General features: G+C 43.9%; 1 protein-coding gene across 1 annotated transcript in view; it reads left to right on the forward strand.

The window, feature by feature from the left end:
- The window catches only part of WNT3A (Wnt family member 3A), a 52,692-nt gene extending 43,740 nt beyond the window's left edge, over nucleotides 1-8,952 (forward strand). The window contains exons 3-4 of the mRNA XM_026720292.2: nucleotides 7,461-7,726; nucleotides 8,353-8,952. Of these exons, the coding sequence (XP_026576077.1) occupies nucleotides 7,461-7,726; nucleotides 8,353-8,832 (746 nt within the window). The 3' untranslated portion in view covers nucleotides 8,833-8,952. The remainder of the gene's footprint in view (nucleotides 1-7,460; nucleotides 7,727-8,352) is intronic.
- Nucleotides 8,953-20,036: the final 11,084 nt, after the last annotated feature.

Consider the following 20,036-nt stretch of genomic DNA (forward strand, 5'->3'; position numbering starts at 1 on the left):
AACAGCTGTCTTGCTTAGCGACATAAATTTGGGTCGTGAGGACCATCTGTATCAGGCATTGGTGAATATTGTGTGAATATAAGCCCCGCTGTACTGGCTGGGGATTATGGGAGTTGAAGACCCACCTTACTCGGGGCCTGAGGTTAGGAAGATTGCTTTGGTGCTCTACCAAAACCTGTCTAACCGCCTTCCGGAGTTGGCTAGGATTAAGCAAGCATTTGCTGTTTCTCCTTAATTGCCTGCTTCCTGAATTAATCTGTTTGGGGGTTCATATAATCCGGGGAGCCCTCTGTTAACTAAGCAGACTGGACTGAGGACTAACCATGCTTTGCAGGTATGCAACATAGCTGCTAGAAGATTAACCAACATGTTTCTAAGGTGATGTCAACTTAGGCAACAAATAATTTTAGTACGATATGCAAACTTATTTTGCATTTTAATTCCTGTTTTGGAGTGAAGCCCCAGAGCCATAAAGTGAAATAAATACAAATGGAAGTGTCTTTTTAGAGTTACAGTAACGACTGTAACTCAGGACAGACAGTCCTCCACCTACAGCCACAATTCAGCCCAAAATTTCTGTCGCTAAGCAAGACAGTTGCTGAGTGAGCTTTGTTCCATTTTATGACCTTTCTTGCCACAGTGTTAAGTGAATCCCTGCAGTTAGTTTAGTCATGTGGCCATTAAATGAATCTGTTTCAACCCTTGGCTTGTCAGAAGGTTGCCAAAGGGGATCACATGACCCAGGGGCACTGTGACCGTCATAAATATAAGTCAGTTGCCAAGTGCCTGAAATCTGATCACGTGACCATGATATTGCTGTTGTAACTTTGAATCATCTCTAAGCGAACGGTTGTAAATCAAGGACTACCCGTGAATCAATAAAAATAAATAAAATAAAAATAAATAAAATAAAATAAACAGAGCAATGGTCATAAGCCACTTTTTATCTATTTTTTATTTAATTATTTGTTTATTTTTGTCAATCGCTTACAAGGTAATAGGTATAAGTAAAAACATAGTTATGAATACAGGGATACATATAAGAAAAATAAAATATAAAAGAAACAATAGAACAGGGACGGTAGGCACGTTGGTGCTCTTATGCACGCCCCTTACAAGACCTCTTAGGAAAGGGGTGAGGTCGATAGTAAACAGTGCCATGTAACTTCAGTCATTAAATGAACTGTAGTAAGTCTTGGACTATCTGTAGAAGTGAAGGGAAACACTATTGTTATCAACCTTAAAAATTCTGTTTTATTTATTTTATTTATTCATCAAATTTTTACATCACCCATCTTACCTTAAGTGGCTCTTGGCACTTTACACACGATACAGGGTAGTTCTCGAGTTATGACCACAATGGACCCCAACATTTTTGTCGCTAGGTAAAACATTCGTTAAGTGAGTTTGCCCCATTTTACAACTTTTCTTGCCACAGTTTTTAAGTGAATCAATGCAATTGCTATCGTACTAAAACATTTGTGAAGTGAATCCAGATTCCCTGTTGACTTTGCTGGTCAGAAGGTCTCAAAAGGGGATCACGTGACTCCAGGAGACGCTGCAACCGTCATAAATATGAATCAGTAGCCAAGCATCTGAATTTCGATCAGGTGGCCTCGGGGATGTTGCAATGGTTGTAAGTGCGAAAAACGGTCATAAGTCACTTTTTTCAATGCTGTTGCAACTTTGAATTGAAAGTGTAACTTTCACTAAATGAACTGCTGTAAGTTGAGGACTATCTGTAGAAGTGAGGAGAAATACCTTTATTATCAATCTTATATTATCAATATAATATAATCAATCTTAAAATATCTGTTTTATTTATGTTATTTATTGATCAAATTTCAATATAGACCATCTTATCTAAGTGACTCTGATAACCCACAATACAATAAAACCATGTAAAAGGATGGTTAGAAGAACAGTTAAAAGAAATTTAAAACAAGGTTTAAATTTGCAAGTTAAAAGATAATCCTGTGGTGCCCTTAAGCAGGAGGTGAGAGCCTAAATCATTGTTTCAACCATCCCCTTCATGATGGGCGGACTTTAACTCCCAGAATTCCCCAGCCAGCATGAAGTTGAAGTCCATCCATCTTATGGTTGCCGGCTTTGAAGGACACGATGTTACAGGTTTGGCAGCCTAGCAAATGTCCCAAGAGGTCATTGGTCAAGAAGGTTTCATTCTGTGTTGTAGATACTCTTCAAACTGAATTCTACAGACCTTTCTCGTCGAAGGAGAACTTTCTTTTCTTAAGGGCTTCTATCTCCAAGGTCACCCTTCAGAGAACAAGACTTTCACCAGCCCCTTGGATGGATGGATGGATGGATGGATGGATGGATGGATGGATGGATAAGATTATGGATGGGATGATGGATGGGATGATGGATGGATGGATGGATGGATGGATGGGATGATGGATAAATGAATGGAGGGAAGTATGGATGGGTGAGATGACGGATGGGATGATGCATGGATGAGATGAGGATAGGATGGATGGATGCATGGGATGATGGATGAGAATAGGATGGTGGATGGATGGGATGATGGATGGATGAGATGACGGATGGGACAATGAATAGATGGGATGAGGATTGGATGGTGGATGGATTAGATGATGGATGGATGGATGGATGGATGGATGAGATTATGGATGGGATGATGGATGGATGGATGGATGGATGGGATGATGGATAAATGAATGGAGGGAAGTATGGATGGGTGAGATGACGGATGGGATGATGCATGGATGAGATGAGGAAAGGATGGATGGATGCATGGGATGATGGATGAGAATAGGATGGTGGATGGATGGGATGATGGATGGATGAGATGATGGATGGGACAATGAATAGATGGGATGAGGATTGGATGGTGGATGGATTAGATGATGGATGGATGGATGGATGGATGGATGGATAGATAGATAGATGATAGATAGATAGATAGATAGATAGATAGATAGATAGATAGATAGATAGATAGATAGATAGAGTGGTGTGACAGATGGGATGATGTATGGATGAATGAATGGATGGTATGCTATCAAGTCATTTTCAACACTAGTGATCACCTAGACATAATTTCTCCAGGATGATTTGTCCCTAAACTGGTCCTGCAGGTCTTCCATCGATGCACCCATTACAACCATAATTGATTTGATTCACCTTCTCCTGGTCACCCTCTTCTTCTCTTTCCTCCCATCTTTCCCAACATTGTTGACTTCTCAAGGAAGCTGAGTCTTTGCATTGAATGACTGATTGATTATCTGCTATCAAGTTTCAGTGTCCAAATAGATCTTCTCCAGGAAGATCTTTCCATGACCTGGTCCTTCAAGTTTCATCAAGTGCTTCCATCCTGACTGTAACTCAGTCCATCACATTTATTCCTGGTTGTCCTCTTCTACTCTTCTTTTCCACCTTTCGTTTGCACTACAGACATCTCAAAGGAGCTGGTTGTTTGCACTAATTTATAGATGATGTACCGAGTCACTATTGAGTCTTAGTGACCAGATAGATCTATCCTTTCCTGGAAAGTCTGTCCATGCCCTGCCCTCCAGGTCTTCTTTCATTGGTGGCCCCCCCATCTTCACTGTTATTGAGTCTGTCCACCTTGCTGCTGGCTGTCTTCGTTTTCGTTTCACCTTTACTTGCATTATGGACTTCTCAAGGGAGCTCACTCTTCCCATTGGTTGATCGATGGCATACCATCAGTGTTGAGTCTTAATGACATTCTGTAGTTCTACCTTCTCCTGGAAGGTCTGTCCAAGGAGCTGATTGTTTGATTAATTGATGAAGTCACTGTTGACTCTTAGTGACTACACAGATCTGTCTTCTCTTGAAAGGTCAGTCCTCATTGTGGCCTTTCAGATCTTCTGACGGTGTTTCCATCACTACTATAAATGAGCCCATCCACCTTCCGCTTTTCTTCTTCTGTCTTTTCTTCTTTTCCATCTTTCCTTGCACTATGGACTTCTCAAGAGAGCTGATTTCTTGCCTTGGTTGATGGTGCACTATGAATCGCTGCGGACTTTTAATGACCACACAGATCTATCTTCTCCAGAAAATCTGCCTTCATCCTTCAAGTCTTCCAAAGGTGACCCTGTCACCAGGGTAGACTGAGTCTAACCACCTTTTCATCGCTGTTTTTTTCTCTTTTCTTCTACCTTTACCAACATAATTAAGGTCTTCTCCAGAAAGCTGGCTCTTTGCACCAATTGAATGTTGGATGGATAATGTGCCTTCAAGAGAGTTGACTATGAGCAGCTACCCAAGTAGAACTTCTTGATAAGGACCTGTGTCCAACCTAGTCCTTCCACTCTTCTACCGATTCCTCCGTTACCACCATAACTGAGTCCATCCATCTTCTGCTGGTCCTCCTCTTCTCTTTCCTCCCACCTGTCTAAGACATGGCCAACTGCTCTACAAGGTTCCTCCACGGTGGCTCTGATGCAAAGGGAGGGAAGTCTGTCAAATTGTGGAGGCTTTGCATACCCTTGTTTCGAAAGCTTCGCCTTCCACCCCCTTCTGCCCATTCCCGGCCCACCCCAGTCCTTCCAGAAGGCCTACCACGAACATCTCAAGTCATGACCTGCTTCTTGTCATGGCTACACCTCTGGCGAACCACCCAGGCTGGCTAACAAATATGCCCCCAGCCCCCTCAGCTCTTATCTCTGTCAAAGGGCTTACATTTTTATATGGCATCTTAATAACCCTTCACTTCCATTACAACTGCGTTCCTCTCATCCTCTTTCGCTCTTCTGCAAAGCCTGAGGCACCTCACTGGAGCTCAGAAGGGTCAGGTCTGTTCCGAAGCATCCGGGCAGGGGTGGGTGAGAAACTAGAAGGTCTCTCGGAGACCCCGGGGGCTTTGTCTCGTCTTTCTCTGTCCCTGTTCAAAGCTGCAAGAAAGAGGAGATCCTTTCAAAGATATTTTGATAGGGCCACCAAGAAGCCTCTTAAGAAATAGAGCCCTAACTATTTTGGATTTTCTATTGGTATGGCACGCGGGAACAGTGTATCTCCACCGTGGCACCTTGAAAGTGGATGGACTTCAACTCCCAGAAATTGCCCAGCCAGCGTGAGGAATTGTGTGACGCAACAGTGTGTTGCATGCTGCCTGGGGAATTCTGGGAGTCCACACATCTTTAACCTTCCAGGATTGAGAAGGTAGCTTTTGAGAAAACCTTAGAAAGGAGTAATCTTTTCCTTTCCTTTCCTTCCTCCCTTCTTTCTGCCTCTTTCTCTTCCTTCCTCCCCCTTTATCTTCCTCCTTCCCTCCTTACTCCCTCCCACTTCCTTCCCTCCCCCTTTGTTTAATACGAAATCAGATTTTAAAAAAACAAACAAACATATACACTCGGTCAAACAAGCGGATGTGGTCTGGCTCGGCCTTAAACCACAATAAGTGGGTTACATCCACTAAGATAAAAGTAGCTACCCACATTATGGTTAAGCAAACAGTATGGGTGTGAATTGTCTCTCTGGATATGTGTCTGAGATGGTACAATTAAAATGAAAATCCTGGAATCTTCGTGATTTTGAAAAAGCTGTGGGCGGGCGATCTTTAATGTAAAAATTTAGAACGGCCTGTTAAGGTAGCATAATGGAATTTTGGTTTATCTTTGTACAAGCCTGAGGGAAACAGCCAGAGGCCAGGTGTGAATTTAGAGATATGATAAAACGGCATTTATAGTGTGGCTGATAACCCTTTCCAGGTCAAGAGGGAAATTTCCATTTGTTACCTGTTTGGATCAGTGCACGACTATTTTATTTAATATAATAATAATATAATAATGTAATATAATATTATATTATACTATGATATTATGCTATATTATGCTATATGATATAATGCTATATAATATATGATGTTATATTACATGAAGTTATATGATTACATTTTATTTTTCATTTTATTTTATTTTTCATTTATTATTTTATTTTTTATTTATTTCATTGTATTTTTTATTGTCTTATCATATTTATTTTGTTTTACTTTATTTGGTTTTATTTTACTCTATTTTCCTTTCCTTTCTGCTCTGCACTGGTTTGCTTTGCTTTACAGGCAGTCCTTGATTTACGACCACAATTCTGCTCAACGTTTCTATTGCTAAGGGAGATACTTGTTAAGTGAGTTTTGCCCCATTTTACAATCTTCCTTGCCACTGTTGTTAAGTGAATTACTTCCGTTGATCAATTAGTAACCCCGGTTGTTAAGCGAATCTGACTTCCCCATTGACTTTGCTTGCCAGAAGGCTGCCAAAGGGGATCACGGGACCCTGGGATGCTGCGACCGTCATAAATACGAGTCAGTTTCCAAGCGTCTTAATTTTGATCACGCGACCCTGGGGGTGCTGCAACGGTTGCAAGTGTGAAAAGGGTCATCAGTTCCTTTTTTTTTTTTTTTACTGCAGTGGTAACTTCAAACAGTCACTAAGTGAATGGTTATAAACTGAGGATTACCTATAATCCCAGCCAGAAGAGGCAACAATCCCTTGTTCCACATCCCGAGACTTCAATACTGGAAGTTTTTAAGAAGAGATTAGACCACTCTTGGTCTGAAATAGTATAGGGCAGGGGTGTCCAACTCAAGGATCAGGGGCCGGGTAGATCTGGCCCATAGGGACGCCCTGGAAACAGGGAAGGACTGGCCCACGATGCCTCTGCCAGCAAAAATGGAGCCTGGGAGGGCCGGCCTTGGCCCACCTGGGCTCCGTTTTCAGCTGTGATGGCCTCCTGAAGTCCTCCTCACTGGCAGAGGGCTGCAGGAAGTCATCGCAGCCAAAAACGGAGTCTGAACGAGTGACGTCAAGCTGGCCACGCCCACCCGGGGCACTCACCCCGGGCACGCCCCCCCGCCCCCCCCCAAGCCAAACGCAACCCTGATGCGGCCCTCAGTGAAATCGAGTTTGATACCCCTGCTATAAGGTTTCCTGCAAAGACCTACAGGGTCTCCCCCAACCTTGTTATCCTGTTACAGGTAGTCCTTAATTTACAACAGTACATTTAATGACCGTTTAAAGTTACAAGGCCTCTGAAAAAAGTGAGTTATGACCATTTCTAACACTTATAGCCGTTGCAGCATCCCCATGGTAACGTGATGAAAATTCAGGTATTTGGCTGTGGGTTCACATTTAGGATAGTTGCAATATACTGGTCACCTTTTGCGATCTTCTGACGAGTCAAGTCAGTGGAGAAGCCAGGTTCATTTAACAACCATGTTAAATGACAACTGTTAACAACTGCTGTGATTCACTTAACAACCCTAGCAAGAAAGGCAGTGAAATGAGGCAAAACTCAATGTCTCACTTGGCAACAGAAATTTTGGCCTCAGCTGTGGTCGTACGTCGAGGACTGGCCGTATTCTTTCAGTCAGCAGGTTGAAGAGATGGCCGATTGCAGTGGTTTCCCACACACACACACAACCCAATCTCAGTGGAGCTGTTTCCTTTTTTCCACAGCCACCCGGGAATCGGCCTTCGTCCATGCCATCGCGTCAGCCGGCGTGGCTTTCGCTGTCACCCGATCCTGCGCAGAAGGATCCTCCACCATCTGTGGCTGCGACAGCCGTCACAAAGGTCCCCCTGGAGAGGGGTGGAAATGGGGCGGCTGCAGTGAGGATGTGGAGTTTGGCAGCATGGTGTCGCGGGAATTTGCGGACGCACGAGAGAACCGGCCGGATGCTCGCTCGGCCATGAACAGGCACAACAACGAAGCAGGACGGACGGTAAGGATTATGGTCCTCTTGTCCGCGTTCCCTTAACGGGGTCCGCATCAAACTTTTCCTTCGGATTTGAGACTGACGTACAGACATGTCCGCACATCATGGCAGGGACACACCCATCTATTCCACTTCCAGTACAGGTAGTCCTCGACTTACGATCACAATCGGGACCTGAATTTCAGTTGCTAAGTAAGGCAATCAATGACCCTGGGACACTGTGACCATCATAAGTATGAGTCAGTTGCCAAGCGCCTGAATTTTGATCATGTGACCTTAAGGGATTCTGCAAGGGTCCTAAGTCACTTTTTTTTTCCAGGGCTGTGGCAACTTCCAAAGGTCACTAAACAAATGCTTGTAAGTTGAGGACTTCCCGTACAAATATTATGGTCAATTAATCTTCTGCTTCTTTGTCCCCCTCTTTCTTTGTTTCTCTCTTTCTTTCCTTCCTTCTTTTTCTTTCTTTCCTTCTCCCTCCCTCCCTTTTTTCTTTTTTCTTTCCTTCCTTCCTTCCTTCCTTCCTTCTTTTTCTTTCCTTCCTTCCTTCCTTCTTTCCTTCCTTCCTCCTTCTCTCCCTCTCACCCTCCCTCCCTCCTTCTCTCTCTTTCTTTCTCTCTTTCTCTCTTTTTCAGTCCATCATAGACCACATGCATCTCAAATGCAAGTGCCACGGCCTGTCTGGCAGCTGTGAGGTCAAAACCTGCTGGTGGTCTCAACCAGACTTCCGGGTCATCGGCGACTACCTTAAAGATAAGTACGACAGTGCTTCTGAGATGGTGGTGGAGAAACACCGAGAGTCCCGCGGCTGGGTTGAAACCCTGCGCCCCAAGTATAATTTCTTCAAAGCGCCCACGGAGAGAGACCTGGTCTACTACGAAAACTCCCCCAATTTTTGCGAGCCCAACCCTGAAACCGGCTCATTCGGCACCCGCGACCGAATATGCAACATCACCTCGCACGGCATCGATGGCTGTGACCTGCTGTGTTGCGGCCGCGGACACAACACGAGGACTGAGAAGAGGAAGGAGAAGTGCCATTGTATCTTCCACTGGTGCTGCTATGTCAGCTGCCAGGAATGTATAAGGATCTACGACGTTCACACGTGCAAGTAAAAAGGAATAACCCGCTCCATCGCCGGAGATGAACCAGAAGGAACTTTTCTTTTATCTTTTTTTTTTTAGTTGGGGGAAAAAAAAACAACTTCTTGAGAGTGAATGAAGACAAACGGAGAGAGAGAGACAGAGAGAGAGGGAACGAGAAGTTAAAATGGGTGGACTTAGGATAGTTCTAATGTCTTCTGGGTCGTCACACCTGGAAGTTAACTTTGCAATGCCATCAACGAGAGAAACGAACAAATGGGGTCATTCATTCTCACTATCGTTCTACAGAGAAGAGATGGTGATTTCTTTAACTAGACATAGAATTGGGTCAGGGGGTGCTCTGTAGTTGACTTCTGGGGGTGTCACCCCTTCCTTCTTTGAAACCACAAGTCACCGGATCTGTATGCGAATTCTGAACTCGGAAGACGATTCTACGCAAGGATCCTCCTGTTACAGCACCAATGTCAGCCAGGACTTTTAACTGTTGTATAGGATTGAAAACGGTCCACAGGTGATGCTTTATCAAAGATCTCCCGTAACTTCTTGAGGGAACTAAAAGGATCTGAAGAGACCTTTTACTCTGTAGATGGGCCATGTGTGTTGTCTCCCAACCTGGATGATAACAGTGTCTCGTACCATTATTGGAGGTGATATTTCCACCACACTTTGAGGAGACAATTGTGCTCGTACAGCATGATGGAGAAAAGACCTACATACACACACAGGCACAGACACAGACTGTGGGTCAAGTAGGACTCTCTCGTGCTGCCTGGAATCAGCCTCGAGGACATTTCTTTATTCTCGTTCAGGCTGCAAGAAACCGTCTCGTAGTGCTGGTCTTGATAGCTATGCTTGGACAATATGGATCCAATAAATGGTTCTCTTGTGATCGATGCCTTATTGTATGGTTAGCCAACCAATATTGTATTGCCGTGGTAGAGAGAAAGGGGAAACCGGGTCCTTCTCTCTGGATAGTCTTCATCTTTATTTGAGCCATGCAAGACATGAAATAAAGTGTTGAATCCATGGTCACCACTGATTTGACGGGTTTTTGATTTCAAGTTAAAATGTCCGCCTGCTGTGCGCCCGTTGTCCCGCGTCAAAATGCTTCTTCCACATGTCCGCACCTGGGGTACAGTTAGTCCTCAACTTATGACCACAGTTGAGCCCAAAATTTCCGTTGCTAAGTAAAACAGTTGTTAAGTGATTTGTGCCCCTTTACCTGAACTTTTTGCCCCCGTTGTTAAGTCAATCACACCGTGGGTTAAGTTGCTTCCCCTGTTGACTTCCCTTGTGAGAGGTTTGCAAACGGGGATCATGTAACTATGAGACACCGCGAGCATCATAAATATGGGCCAGTTGCTAAAATGTCCAAATTTTGATCCCTTGACTCTAAGGATGCTGCAACAGTTGCGTGCAAAACAGTCGTAAGTCCTTTTTTCAGTGCCGTTGTAATTTTTGGACAGTCACTAAGCAAATGGTTGTAAGTCGAGGACTACCTGTAGTTATATTCTGGCAGATTCTAGAATAGAGCTACCTAAATCTTTTCCTGCACAATTAATTACAACCGAGTTGTGTACTCCCAGTTGCATTCAGAGAGGGTCCAGACTGGAAAAGAGAAAGGATTCATGAAGACCAAAAGTTCCTCAAATAGGTGTTTTTTGAATCATGCACAACAGATAAACACAGATGACCTCAGGGCATAGAATTACAGACTAACAGAACTGGAAGAGACCTTGAAGGTCTTCTAGTCCAGCCCCCTGCTTAAGTAGGAGACCCTATATTATTCCAGAGAAATTCTTGAAAGCCCCCAGTGTTGGTGCACCCAGAACTTGTTAGGAAAATTCTCCCTGGTTCCAGGTGCTTCTCTCGTTGATGAGTTTCCATCCATTGCTCCTTGTCCCCTCCTCAGGTGCTTTGGAAAACAGGTCAACCCCCCCCCTCTTCTTTGGGGTAGGCCCTCAAATATTGGGAGCACTGCTGTCATGGCACCCCCTAGTCCTTCTTGTTTTTAAACTAGACATACCAAATTCCTGCAACCGTTATTTAAAAGTTTTAGCCTCCAGTCCCCTAATCATCTTTGTTGCTCTTCTCTGAACTCTTTGCAGAGTCACAACATCTGTTTTTTTATATTGTGGTGACCAAAACCAGATGCAGTATTCTAAGTGTGGTCTTACCAAGGCATTATAAAGTGGCACGAACACTTCACATGATCCCTCTATTAATGTAGCCTAGACTGGCTATGGAGTCCAGAGAAGCCCATAGAGTCTTCCCAAGTACGCTTAGGTAGCATTTCTGCAGAGACATCTAGGGGATCACACACTTTTGAGAAAAAAGCGACACAAATGCAGAGTTGCACGCTCATTGTGCCTGTTCTGCACCTTTGTGTTCATGCTCAGGGTGTCACAATACTGTACACCAATGAAAGGAAGGTGCTTGTGTTGCTGTGGTGGAACACTTATTTGAAGGCCCAACAAATATTAGAAATAGTGCTCCAGGGAACGCCTATACGGTTAAACACCACCATCTCCACAGGTGCACTGACCCCAGGCAATGGTCAACTAACTGCCAAACAGTTAGCATAAACTGAATCCCAGAGACCAGGTGACTGAACACTGATATGATAAAATATTTGTTGTTCAGGATTGAACTAGTGTGTCCTTAATGCTCTCTGAACTTGGAGGAGGAGGAGGAGGAGGAGAAGGAAGAGGAGGAGGAGGAGGAGGAGGAGGAGGAGGAGGAGGAGGAGGAGGAGGAGGAGGAGGAGAACTGTGGGGTCCTTGGTGTTCTCTGAGCTTGGAGGTTTTCTCACGGACATTTCATGAGCCAACTAGAGGACATCTTCAGTGCTAGAAGAGAGGAGGAAGTTTCAAAGAGGAGGAGGAGACGAAGGAAGAAGAAGAGGAGGAGGAGAAACAAGAGGTGGAGGAGTGTTTGGTCCTTGGTTCTCTCTGAACTTGGAAGTTTGCCCGCAGACATTGCATGACCCAATAAGGGAACATCTTGAGTGTTGGTAGGGAGGAGGAGGAGGAGGAGGAGGAGGAGGAAGAGTTGGGTCCTTGGGTGCTCTCTGAGTTTGGAGGTTTTCTTATAACATTTCATGACCCAATTTTGGAACATCTTCAATGGTAGAAGGGAGTGGGGAGGTTGCAACGATTGTCAGTGTGAAAAATGGTCATAAGTCACTTCAGTGCATTGTAACTTCAAATGCACTAAACCAATGGTTTTAAGACAGGGACTGCCTCTAGCAGAGCCAGGCCTGCAAGGCAGCCATCAACCATGTCCAAACAATCCACTAGATTGTGTGTAATTTACATAACATGAGTAATGTAATTGGACAGTGGTTTGATTTTTTTTGGTCACAGTCAAGTGAATCACTGATTTGTTAAGTGAAACATGTCATTAGCAAATTCAGCATCTCGCCCCCTCTTAACTTTGCTTGTCGGAAGCTGGTTTGGAAGCCCACCCCTAGTATTCACTGGGATGCTGCAACTGTCATAAGTACATGCCAGTGGCCAAGCATTCAAATGTTGATCATGTGGCCATGGGGATGCTGCAACCATTGTAAATGCAAGGACTGGCCCTGAGTACCTTCTTCCAGTTCTGCTATAACTTTGAATGTGTGCTAAAAGACTGGTTGTAATTTGAGGATCACCTGACCGTGAGAATGCTGCAATAATTATAAGTGCGAGGACCTTAAATAGAGGTAAATGGAAGGACTAGTCGTAAATCTAAAATGGTATAAGGTTTCCTGCCTGAGCAGGAAGTTGGAGGAGAAGACATCCCAGGTCCCTTCCAACTTCGTTGACCTTTTCTATTCTGTCACCTTTTTCAATGCCATTGTAACTTTGAACAGTCACTAAATGAATGATTGTAAGTTGAGGATGATCGAGTAGAATAGAATAGAATAGAATAGAATAGAATAGAATAGAATAGAACAGAACAGAACAGCACAGTACAGCACGGAATAGAATAGAATAGAATAGAATAGAATAGAATAGAATAGAATAGAATAGAATAGAATAGAATAGAATTCTTTATTGGCCAAGTGGTATTGGACACACAAGGAATTTGTCTTGGCGCAATTGCTCTCAGTATACATAGAATAGAATAGAATAGAATAGAATAGAATAGAATAGAATAGAATAGAATAGAATAAGGAATAGAGTAGAACAGAACAGAACAGAACATAATTCTTTTATTGGCCAAGTGTGATTGGATACACAAGGAATTTGTCCTGGTGCAAATGCTCTCAGGGTACATAGAATAGAATAGGACAGAACAGGACCTGGAAGAGACCATGGTGATCTTCTAGTCCAACCCGCTGCTCACCCTGGCCTATACCATTTCAGACAACTGGCTGTCCAGTCTCTTATTGAAAACCTCCAATGATGGAGCGCCCATGATTTCTGAAGAAAAAAACTGTTCCACTGGTTAATTGTCCTCACTGTTAGGAAGTTTCTCCTTAGAATAGAACGAATGAGCTGGAAGGGACCTTGGAGGTCTTCCAGTCCAGCCCCCTCCTCAAGCAAGAGAACCTACACTATTTCACATGAGTGGCTGCTTTGTCTCTTCTTAAAAGCCTCCAGTGATGGAGCAACCACAACTTCTGGAGGCAAGGAGTTCCACTAGTTCATTGTCCTCACTCTTAAACTTTCTCCTCAATTCTAGGTTGGATCTCTCCTGGATTAGTTTCCATCCGTTGCTTCTTGTCCTGCCTTCGGGGGCTTTGGAAAATGGGTCGACCCCCCCCCACCTCCTCTTTGGGGCAGCCCCTCAAATACTGGAAGACAGCTACAATGTCACCCCTGGTCCTTCTTTTCTTGAGTTTAGCCAAACTCAAATCCTGCAGGCATTCTTCATATGTTTTAGTCTCCAGGCCTTCGATATGTTTGGATGGTTCTTTCCTTGGAAATGTGCTAGCTTGGTAATGGGGGAAAATAAATACAGGTATTCCTAGACTTACAACTGTTTGTTTTGTGACCGTTCGAAGTTGCAACAGCAGTGAAAAAAGCGACTTATCAACATTTTTCACACTTACGGCCATAGTAGCATCCTTCTGTGATGGCTTGATCAAAATTCAGAGAGTTTACAACCGACTCATGTTTATGATAGTCGGGGGTCACGTGATCCCCTTTGGCAACCTTCCAATAAGCAAAATCAATGGGAATACCACCTAACAACCCTATGACTAAGTTAACAACCGCAGGGATTCGCTTAACAACAGCGGCAAGAAAGTTTGTCAATTGGGACAAAACTCGCTGATGTCTCACTTACTGACACAAATATTGGACTCAATTGCAGTCGTAAGTCGAGGACTACCTGTATACCACTGCTCTGTATACTATTTTAAGGATAGTTAGCAAATGACAGCACATTTCTTGCATGCAAGAAATTAGTGGTGATTGATTGATTGATGCTGACCATCTGTTTGGCATCTTAAACATGGGGAAAAAATAAATACAGGTAGTCCTTGACTTACAACCATTCCAAGTTACAACAGCATTGAAAAAAAGTGAGTTATGAATGTTTTTCAGAGTTACAACCTATGCAGCGTCTCCACGGTCACATGATCAGACTGCAAATGCTTGGCAACTGACTCATATTTATGACGGTCGCAGTGTCCTGGGGGTCACGTGATCTTCTTTTGTGGCCTTCTGACAAGCAAAGTCCAGGGGGAATCCGGATTTAATTAACAACCGGGTTACTGACTGAAAAACTCCAGCGATTCGCTCAGCAACGGTGGCAAGAAGGGTCGTAAAACTCACTTAGCGAAGGTCACACTTAAGAGCAGAAATTTTGGGCTCAATTGCAATCGTAAGTCGAAGACTACCTGTACAAAGAGAGACCGGGTGGGCGTATGATACGGATACCTGGGGAGCTTACCTGCTCTTGCTCTCTGATCTGTCTACCTTTACCTGTCTGTTGAAAGACACCTAGCTAGAGCTGGGCTTTGCCTAACTTTTGAACAGGGTTGCCAAACAGATTTGAGGATCACAGCTGGAAGGACCGCAAGGTGTGTGTTCCAGCCCGGGCAGGTTTTTGACCCCCTAGGGGGATGGATGGACCACGCTGAGGTTCACCTGGGTGCAAGGAGACTTTCAAGAGGTGAGGCATGTATAGCAACCAACTCTTTTGAAGAGGGCCCAATGCCATCCATCACAGAAGCGGCTCAGACAGAGAAAAAGCAACCGGCTTGCCTCTGGCTGAAACCACTTGAAACAGACCGGGGTGTTGACAGATTTTGTGGGAGGTGTCCTTCAACCACACCTGGGTGGCCAGGTCTTGGTTCTCTGGCTCAAAAGGTGGTCTGTTCGATTACCGGTCATTATCATCCTTGTGAATATAGTCTCTCTCTCTCTCTCTCTCTCTCTCTCTTTCCCTTTCCACAAGAGGCTTCGAGCCGGGCATGGATTCAAATCCTGCCCTGTCTCCATCAGGGCCTCTGAGATCCATGAATGTGTGAGGAATAAAATTAGGAAGAGGGGGCTTTTGTCCCAATCAACATGCACATTAAGAGTTGGTCACAGCTCTTTATCAAACCAATTCCAAAATGCAATCCAGGTCGTAAAATTAGAACAAGGCTGTCAAATTCCCGGCCCACAGGTGTCACGCGCCGGACAGGGCCACGCCCGGTTTAGCAAAGGGGGAAAAAAAACGTCCCGATACATCACGTGACTCCGCTGTGACAATGTGAGCTTTACACCCCTGATCTAGAAACAAGTTTTTTTAATCTTGGCTACTTTGAGGTGGGTAGGCTTCAACTCTTAGAATCCCCCAGCCACTTTGCATGATTTCAGCTCCCGGAATTCCTCAATTACTATGCGTGGACTTCAACGCCTTGGATTTTAGAATTGTGCCTTAATTTTTAGATTCAGATTTTTAGCTTTAATTTTAAATCGTGTTTAGATTGTTTGTGATTAAGTTTTTAGATGGCTGCCACTGTCTTTTAACTTAGATAGGTCATGCCTTCATTTTATAATAGTAATAGTACAATAGTACTGATAATACAGGTAGTCCTTGACTTACGACCACAATTGAGCCCAAAAATTTCTGTCACTAAATGAGATATTTGTTAAGTGAGTTTTGCCCCATTTTACGAACCTTCTTGCCACAATTGTTAAGTGAATCACCGCCGCTGTTAACTGAGTCACACAGTTGTGAAATGAACCTGGCTTCCCCCATTGACTTTGCTTGTCAGAAGGTCACAAAGGGGGATCACATGACCCCAGGGCCATTGCAACCGTCATAAACATGAGCCAAGCGCCTGGATTTTGGTCACGTGTCTATGGAGAGGCTGTAATGGTCGGAAGCGTGAAAAACAGTGCTAAGTCAGTTTTCTCAGTTGTAACTTCAAATGGTTGTAAATGAACTGTTGACTCTCTGTGTTTTGCCTTAATCTTTTGCCACTGGAACACACATTCTGCACGATTTTTTTGTTTAAAGTTTGGAAGTTTGTTCCTGCTCTTCCCCTCCGATTTCGTACTGTGTTTCCCACTCCCCTTCTCCATTCCTGCCTCTCACAGAAACCCCGTCGCCAACCCCTTCATGGGCCACCCCTGCTTTCCCGAGGGGTGCCAAGTGGGGGAGGGGGCGCACATCAAAGGCCAGCCAGAATTTTATCCTGCCCTTTCTTACAATGTGATGTTTAATTTGGGTTGGGGGCAACTAGAGTCAGACACTTTTCGACCTGCAGGGGGGGCAAAGTGGGGGGGGGGGAGACACTTTTTTGAACTAATTAGCATTCTGCAAAGAGGTTGCAACTTGCAAGACCTGAGACATCCCCACAATTGGGCATTAGAGTGGGTTTTCCTCCTCCGTTCTCTCGCCTTTTTCCTCTATACACCCGGAACCCCTCACTTTTTTCCTTTTCACAGCCTCTCAAGTACCTGCTAACCTCTGGCTGCCTCAACCACTGGGGGGGGGGGCTTCCCAGATGAACAGCCCCCCGCAGGGGAAGCGGCAATACAAAGGGAAGAAGAGGGGAGGCACATCTGCCCAAAACTCCAGCCATAAAATTCTTTTCAAGGGCTTGAAGTGTGGAGAGAAGAGAGAGATTGATAGGTTGTATGTGTGAGAGGGAGGGAGGAACGGAGGGAGGGGAAGAGAGACTTTGGGAGAGGGGTCCGTAGGGTTTCACTTCCAGCATTTGGGAGAAGGGGTCTTGGGGGTCTAGCCCTGGCCTCTCAGCCAAGCCTACCTTGCAGGGTTGTTTTGGGAGAATGGACAGGGATCTACAAGTCTATTGAAATATAGATAAATGCAGGAAGGCTGGGCTTCAATTCCCAGAATCCCTCAGCCAACATGGACTTCAATTCCCAGAATTCCCTAGCAGCCATGTGAGTTAGTTTGGCCTGAAAGACAGGGATTGGTCCAGAATCACTCAGCTGGTTTTCATGCCTAAGGCGGGACTAGAACTCATTGTATCCCGGTGATTGGCTATCCAGTCGGCTTTCATGCCTAAGACGGGAGGAGAATTCATCATCTCCTGGAGATTGGCTGAATCACAGCTGGCTTTTATGCCTAAGGTGGACTAGTATTTACCGTCTCCTAGTGATTGGCCAAAAGTCATCCAGTCTGCTTTCAAGTTTAAGGCAGAATAAGAACTTAGTCTCCTGGTGATTGGCCCAAATTCACTCGGGGGGTTGTACCTAAGGTGGGACTAGTACTCACCATCTCCTGGTGATTGGCCCAAAGTCAGCCAGCCAGCTTTCAGCTCTAAGGCGGGACAAGAACTCATTGTCTCCTGGTGATTGCGTGAGCCATCCAGCTAGTTTTTTGCGCCTATGGTGGGATCAGTTTCTAGCCTGCTGCTTTAACCACTATACCAAACCGATTGCAGCATTCTGCATTCGCGTGACTGTGATTTGTGACTTTTTTTTTTTTTGCTGGTTTCTGACATATTTTGCCAACTTCTGGCAAAAAAAGGCCCTTCTCATTTAGCAGAAGGAATTCAGAGTTAAAACTGCGCGATTCATTTAACAACAGCTGTAAAAACAGTCATAAAATCAGGTCTGGTCATATGGTTGCCTCAACACATAACGATCATAGCATGGCCATAATTCCAGTCCAAATTGCAGTCGTAAGTTCTGGACTACCAGCAGTAGCAAAAGAATTTTTTTTTTTGAAAAAAATAACTTTTAAGACAAAATCTCACGGAAGATTAGAAACAAGCCAATCATACATCTGTATGCTGCGATATGCTGGCTGAAAACCACTGATCTGGGCTATAATACAGGTAGTCCTTGACTTACAACATTTATTTAGTGGCCATTTGAAATTACAACAGCGCTGAAAAAAATGATTTATGACCATTTGTCACATTTATGATTATCCTCATGGTCATGCGATCAAAATTCAGATGCTTGGCAACTGGTTCAAATTTATGACGGTTGCAATGTCCTGGGGTCATGTGATCCCCTTCTAAGATTCACTTAGCAACCAGGTGACTAACTTAACAACCGCAGCGATTCGTTTAACAATGGTGGCAAGAAAGGTGGTGAAATGGGGTAAAACTCACAATAACTGTCTTGCTTAGCAACATAATTTCTGGGCTCAATTGTGGTTGTAATTTGAGGACTACCTGTAATAGGATTTGAAAAGCCTCTTTAAAACCTGTCCCCTTTTCTCCTTCTGATGTTTCTTTCTCAGCTGTTTTCCTGGCTTTTGCTAATGTTTTAGTCCCTTATATCGCCTTTAAAATTTACCATTGATTGATAAGTTCAATTAATTCTACGTTTTGCCTAACATAAAATGATTTTCCTTTGTTCCTTATATATAGGTAGTCCTTGATTTATGACCACAACTGAGCTGAATATTTTTGTTGCTAAGCGAGAAAGTGAGGGGTTTTTAATGACCTTTCTTGCCACAGTTGTTAAGTGAATCACTGCCATTGTTAAGGTAGTCACACAGTTGCTAAGTGAATCAGGCTTCCCCACTGACTTTGCTTGTCAGGAGGTCTTTAAAAAGGGGATCACGTGACCCCAGAACACTGTGATGGTCGTAAATACGAGTCTGTTGCCAAGCATCTGAATTTTTATCATGTATCCACGGGAATGCTGCAATGGTCATAAGTCACTGTTTAGTGCTTCTTGTAACTCAAATGTTCACTAAATGACCGGTTGTATGTCGAAGACTATCTCTGCTGTTTTTTAAACACAATAAAATGTATTCCTCTTCCTCCTCACTACAACACAGCATAAAACACCACAATGTTGCTTTTGTCATTGGGCTGGCAACCAGAAGAAAAGAAATCCATATTGTTTTCTGGGCAACTTTATGAAAATGATTTGCCATGTTTTGTTTTTGAAGATTTTTCTTCCCAATTTTTCTTCCTTCTAGTCCAGAGGTCTCCAAACTTGGTAACTTTGAAACTTATGGACTTCAACTCCCAGAATTCCCTAGGTAGCCAGACAACATGTCTGGCTGATGAATTCTGGGAGTTGAAGTCCATAAGTCTTAAAGGTTCATGGCTGGCTAATGAATTCTGGGATTGTAAAGTCCACAAGTCTTAAAGCTGCATGGTTGGCTGGGGAATGCTGGGAGTTGAAGCCCCCAACTCTTAAAGCTGCCAAGTTTGGAGATGTCTGTTCTAGTCCAAAGCAGAACACCCTTTCGTGGTGGTCTCCCCTCCTGTTGCTAACCAGAACCAGTTAATTGTTCAACATCAGCCCCCGAAAACCACATGAGACCATCTGCAGTGGACCCCAAGGAAGACTGCAGGTTGAAAGATCCGGATGACAAAATGACGATCTGGACCAGCCCGTTTTTCGAGATTTTTTAAAAAAACAAGATTTTTTTTGGTCCTGGAAAAAAAGAGAAACGAAGAAAAAAATAGATACTTACTGTTTGGAGGATGCAAGTCGATTTTGTGTCAGGCGGTAAATAGATTGTGTAAATATTGCGGCAAAGGATTTGGTTGCCCACAAAACTGAGAAAAGCCAGAGGAATGAGTCAGCCAGACACGACGATTAAAATGAAAAGCCGGAGGTAAAAATGTTACTTTCCACCTCATTTTCACTCCCTTCCTTCTTTGTAGCTCCAAGCTATAAAAACATCTCTGCTCAATCTTTTATCTTTTTTTTATTTTTTTTGCTGAAATGAAAAAGAAAAAAAAAAAATTAACTAAAAGATGTTAAGAGATTTGGGTCTCAGCCAGCCTGTTGACAGAGCTCTGACACGCTTTTAATGACTCTGAATTGGGTAGCTGTTGCCCA

This window comes from Pseudonaja textilis, chromosome Z (genome assembly GCF_049901715.1).
Source record: "Pseudonaja textilis isolate UNSWEBS1 chromosome Z, rPseTex1.2, whole genome shotgun sequence".
Taxonomy (NCBI): domain Eukaryota; kingdom Metazoa; phylum Chordata; class Lepidosauria; order Squamata; family Elapidae; genus Pseudonaja; species Pseudonaja textilis.